Source organism: Penaeus monodon, chromosome 4 (assembly GCF_015228065.2).
Source record: "Penaeus monodon isolate SGIC_2016 chromosome 4, NSTDA_Pmon_1, whole genome shotgun sequence".
Classification (NCBI taxonomy): domain Eukaryota; kingdom Metazoa; phylum Arthropoda; class Malacostraca; order Decapoda; family Penaeidae; genus Penaeus; species Penaeus monodon.
The window spans coordinates 23,443,041-23,448,253 of NC_051389.1; the positions used below are offsets into that span (position 1 = coordinate 23,443,041).

At 35.4% G+C, this 5,213-nt stretch overlaps 1 protein-coding gene across 1 annotated transcript in view; it reads right to left on the reverse strand.

The window, feature by feature from the left end:
• Positions 1 to 279: 279 nt before the first annotated feature.
• Positions 280 to 5,213, reverse strand: part of LOC119571016 (angiotensin-converting enzyme-like) — a gene marked incomplete in the record, with an annotated part of 24,829 nt that continues 19,895 nt past the window's right edge. The window contains 7 exon segments of the mRNA XM_037918516.1: positions 280 to 1,050; positions 1,786 to 1,952; positions 2,477 to 2,617; positions 2,852 to 2,950; positions 3,252 to 3,501; positions 4,718 to 4,842; positions 5,152 to 5,203. Coding sequence (XP_037774444.1) covers positions 728 to 1,050; positions 1,786 to 1,952; positions 2,477 to 2,617; positions 2,852 to 2,950; positions 3,252 to 3,501; positions 4,718 to 4,842; positions 5,152 to 5,203 — 1,157 coding nt within the window.

A 5,213-nucleotide genomic window follows, 5' to 3' on the forward strand; every position in this document is an offset into this window, starting at 1 on the left:
AATCTGTAGGGTACACATGAATACTATCTGGTGGTTTCAGTGCTGTAAAAAGGCAAAATCTAAATATATTTGTAAATAGGTTGAAAGCTGCTGCTTACTTAGTAATTAATTAAATAAACAAAATAAAATTGCTACCATTTCATTTATTTAATAATTATTCAGATAAATAAGACATACACTTGTAATTTAATACAAGTTTATTAAACCTGAATCTTCATTTATTCATTTGATTATTCAATCTGTAGAAAAATAACCAAGGTCTATAATAATAAACAGTCATAAAGTAATAATACCTTTTCTTTTTATTTTTTTATAGCTGTTCTTCACAAAATATAATATACAAGCACCAACAACAGTAGACTTTCTTTGTAATTCATAGTTTTGATATATATGTGGTACATTTATAAAGCACAGTCCCTTATTTTTAGGACTCCTTCAGAAACAGCTGTAAAATGGACAGTTATCTTTTGCTCCATGAAACCCACCCTCATAATTATTTGGCTAAAATAAGGCATAAGCAAATGATTATTATTACTAACAATAGTAGTATCATCATCATCAATTATCACCATCATAAATCATTATCATAAAAAAAAAAAAAAAAAAAAAAAAAAAATAGAGACAAATAAATAGACAGATATTATTCACTTATTTCCTTGGAGATCATGTACGGGCTTTATAAAAGTTTGGAAGACTGAAATTACAAGCAAAGGAAGCTCATCTGAATTCACATAATGTCGTCCATGTCAGGAATAGAAGCGGCTGCTGCATCAAGTGGAACAGGAGCAATGCTTCTAATACCTGAAACAGGTTTTGAAGGTGCATTATAGGAAGCAGCTGTACTAGGTTGGATGGGTGCATTGATATCATCAGGTCTAACGGGTAAATCAGCTGTATCATGTGGAATGAGTGTAGAAGCTGCAAGAAGTGGAGCAGGTGGAGTAAATGGAGTAGGTGGGGTGGAAGTTACAGATGGTGAATCCTGGGCTGCTGTACAATTGCTTTCAGGTACTACTTCTGAAATCTTCTTGTACAAGCAATACTGACCATCTGTTGGGGTGAAAAGTAATATAAGAAAGAATTGAAGATGAATGACTGAGTGAAAGGAAAGAAAATATATATAATAAACAGAGAGAGATAGAGAAGATAGAGAAAGAGAGAGAGAGAGAGAGAGAGAGAGAGAGAGAGAGAGAGAGAGAGAGGAGAGAGGAGAGGAGGAGGGAGGAGGAGGAGGAGGAGGAGGAGGAGGAGGAGGAGGAGGAGAGAGGAGAGAGAGGAGAGGAGGAGAGGAGGAGAGAGAGAGGAGGAGGAGAGAGGAGAGAGGAGAGAGAGAGAGAGAGGAGAGAGAGAGAGAGGAGAGAGAGAGAGAGGAGAGAAGAGAGGAGAGAGAGGAGAGAGAGAGAGAGAGAGAGGAGAGAGAGGGAAGGGGGAGGAGAGAGAGAGAGAGAAAAAAGAGAGAACAGATAGACTGAAGACTATTCAGAAGCACATTATTACATAACTAAAAACATACCATATCATTATCAAAAAGCATCATTATCACATATATACAACAATCATTTATGCCATATAATTATCAATAACATCAATTACATACACATTAACATCATCATTATTATGCCAATCATACATTATAATCTTATCATAAATAATCACAAACACTGACCATCTAACACAACAAACAAAATCCATCAATACACAACCTATCTCACAACAACAACCACACCAGTCTCCACCAGTTTACCATCAACTGTTGCCCTCCAACCAACCACCTCCTCTACCCACCTGGCCGCCAGCCAACAAACTCTCCTTGTCTTGCATTTTCTTCCTTCAGCCATTCCTCGAGGGGCTTGAAGTATTCCCGCAGAGCTGAGGTGTCCATCCCCTCCTCTCCTGTAAGGGTTCTTAGTGCTTCCTGCCAGGGTTTTGATGAACCTAGCTTAAGCATTTCTCTGAGGGTTGGCAAATGTTGATGGTGATAATGAAGATAATGATAAAGTATTGATCATAATGTTACACAATTCTTCTTTTTAAATCTAACATGTTGTTCTTGAATACTGTATGAATAAGACAAAAAAAGGTTATGATGGAGACATCAAGGCATTACATCAATGAGACAGCATGATTAAGATATTGTCATTATATGTAGGAAATCTAAAAATAAAATCTGTTTTAGTCCCCTACCTATAAACTAGCTAAATGTAACTCAAAACATCATGGAACTTGAGTAATTTACCTAGCTTTGGTGTTTTTTCATACTATTTAATCCATTCAAGACTGGTAAAATTATCTGTACAGTTTGGAGAGGCTGTGGTGTAAAAGCTTGCACTACTCCATGCCATAGTTACTGTCCAAGTTACAGATAAGTTCACAAGCTGTCATACTCACAATATGATTAGGTATTACCCTGTATTTGAGATTTTTTGCCTTGAGGTAACAGGACATTACCCATCATGAACAGGTTTATCAGTCTCACCTAAGAGCACTGCCGGCTTTACTTGATTGGTGAATATCACATTTATGAAGTGGCATCAAGGGATTATCCGGGTCATACTCATTGGCTTTTATACACAGAGCCCTATGGAACTGAAACTGAACAATGGTGCTCAAAAAGTATCTGGAAAGGACAAGGGATTTTCATTACTGAGAACTGTGGCAGAAGACAAAGATTTGATATAGAGGTTTGTGGATAATATGAATGAGAGTGGGTAGCTTTAAAAAAAGATACTTATTGTTGTGATAATGACAGATAAGAAGAAACACCCATGACAAAAAGTAACTACTTACACAATGCATCATTGAATCTTTCAAAAAAATTACAAATATTACACATAAGAAACCTGACGACAACCTGATGTATGGAGAGTTGACTGCCACATGAAATTTAGACGCAGGGTCAAAGTCATCTTCTGTACGTGTAGAGGGAGGTTTCATTCCCTGAATCTCATACCTTTGTGGAAAATAATTTTAGGGAGGAAAGCATATAATGGGAAAAAAAAAGTGAAAAGCTAATATATCTGAGGCATAAATCTTAAAAAGCTCATACAAATTAGTCCTCAAAAAAGGAAAAGAAATGAAAATTCATGACAATTCATAAAAAAAAAAAAAAGTGGAGTAAGACTAAATTCTCCCCAGTATTTATGAAACCTTCATGAGTGTTATCAGAACTATACTTTAATAAAAACAAGAGAACATACAATCATTCTAATAATAATAAAGAAAAGCACAACACTACATCTGAACTCCCATACCTGAGATCCCACCAAGCACAGTTCCAATCCCTCTGGGAATAAGTGCCGTCAAGAACCCTCCAGCGCCACAAGTCCATGAGGTATGCAAATGGCAGAAAAGCAACCTTGTCCAGTGCCATCTTCATTAGGAAGTTCAACTCAACTTCTTTCTGTTTCTTTTGTGAGCTCTTCTTAAAGAGGCCAAGTTTTGACATGTGCTTTGGGGTGGACATGCTAAGGGCAATGAGGTCTCCAACAGCTTCATGGAAGGCTGGAAAATGTTTCTCATATTAAATAAATATCTCATTAATTCAGTTTCTCCAACACTAATGCTATCAATGTTGATTTTTGGCATTCCTTGTTGCTTGATGAGGAATCATCCTCACATCCAAAAGCATATTTGTTTTTTTTACTTGTTGCTTTGACCTTATCACTCCTTTAATGAATATAGAAAAACACTAAGTATTATTGTACCAGAAGTTTATAACTTTCATAACAGTGTGTATAACTAATTGTTTGACTTTTAATTTTTTCAACTTTATGATGGTTTGAGAGCATTATGCATTCTGTAGGAACCATATTTTGTTTTTTAATTTTTATACTGTTGATCATTTCTTGGCCTTACAAAATATAATATGGTACTTCCTTGTAATGTTATGCAGTGGCAGTGAGTTATAGCACCAAATCAGCCAAATGATCAAGAGGGTAAACAGTGATGTATCTATAATCTGTTGCCAGAAAGATAGATAAATGATCAACAATATAATATAAATTAGACTTTTGTGTCGGTTGATTCACCAAACTGCAGATTCATGGATGCATTTTAAGCCTGTTGAAGGTAGGACAGGCTTGGCTATGATCCTTGGTGGGCAAGATGCATAAAAAAGCTTTTACTGCAATAAGTACATCTGTTGACCTAATTATTTCTTCTATTCATTATGGTTTTGTTATGCTGCAGGAAAAGTACACACCCTAAATGGTTTCCAAGCATTGTATATACTAAGCAAAATATAAATTTGTAATAAATGAGGAAACTTATATAGGATGGTTTTCTCAAAAAACTTTTTTTTCTACTCTTTTTAAGCAATGTCCATAGATTTAATTGCTTTGTAGATTTCATCAGTAGCAGACTGGGTCTTAAAACCAGCCCAGGCTCATCACCTACCAGCTAGCTCACTAATCTCTTTTCATTGCTCAACTACTGCATGCTCCCTTTTTGTTTCAATCTTTGCACAGCATCCACAACTTCAGCTTTTTGGGAAATTTTTTTAGCTGTTTTTTGCTAATTTTCATATCCAGCATCCCAGCCAAGTAGCCCTCTGGCAGTGCCAAAATAGTCTTTACAGACTAAAAATCAAAGACTTTTAGTGCTGGACAAATTCAGACAGATACATATATATATCTCCTTAGTACAATCTTGTTTAATCTAAATTTGATCCAGACTAGTTTGACGTTCATACTATTCTCTCTAATCTTCTTCCACTTACCTGGGTTTGCACTGCGGTGAAAGACATGTGGCTGGTCTTTGTACTGCATAAAGTACTGGATGTGACCCATCTCATGGTGGGCAGTGATCAAGTCAGACAAGGTCACTTGGGTGCATTGCTTGACCCTGTATTTGCAGAAATATTGATTATAAACATATAACTGTTAATACTGAGTTTTTTTTTTTTGTATTTTTTATGTATGTTATGTATATCATGTATTATATTGGGCATGTTTTGTATATGTATATATATATTATGTGTGCATGTATGTATATATATTATGTATGCATTTATGTATATATATTGTGTATGCATGTATGCATACACAATATGTATGCATGTATATATACCAGAAATATTCACATCAAATGGCACATCAAATTAAAACAATAAACTTCAATGACACATATGAAATTAATATCATTCCTTCACACCTGAAATTTTCTCCATCACAGAAATCCCAAGCAGATGGATGGCAGATAATATCTTGCCTTTG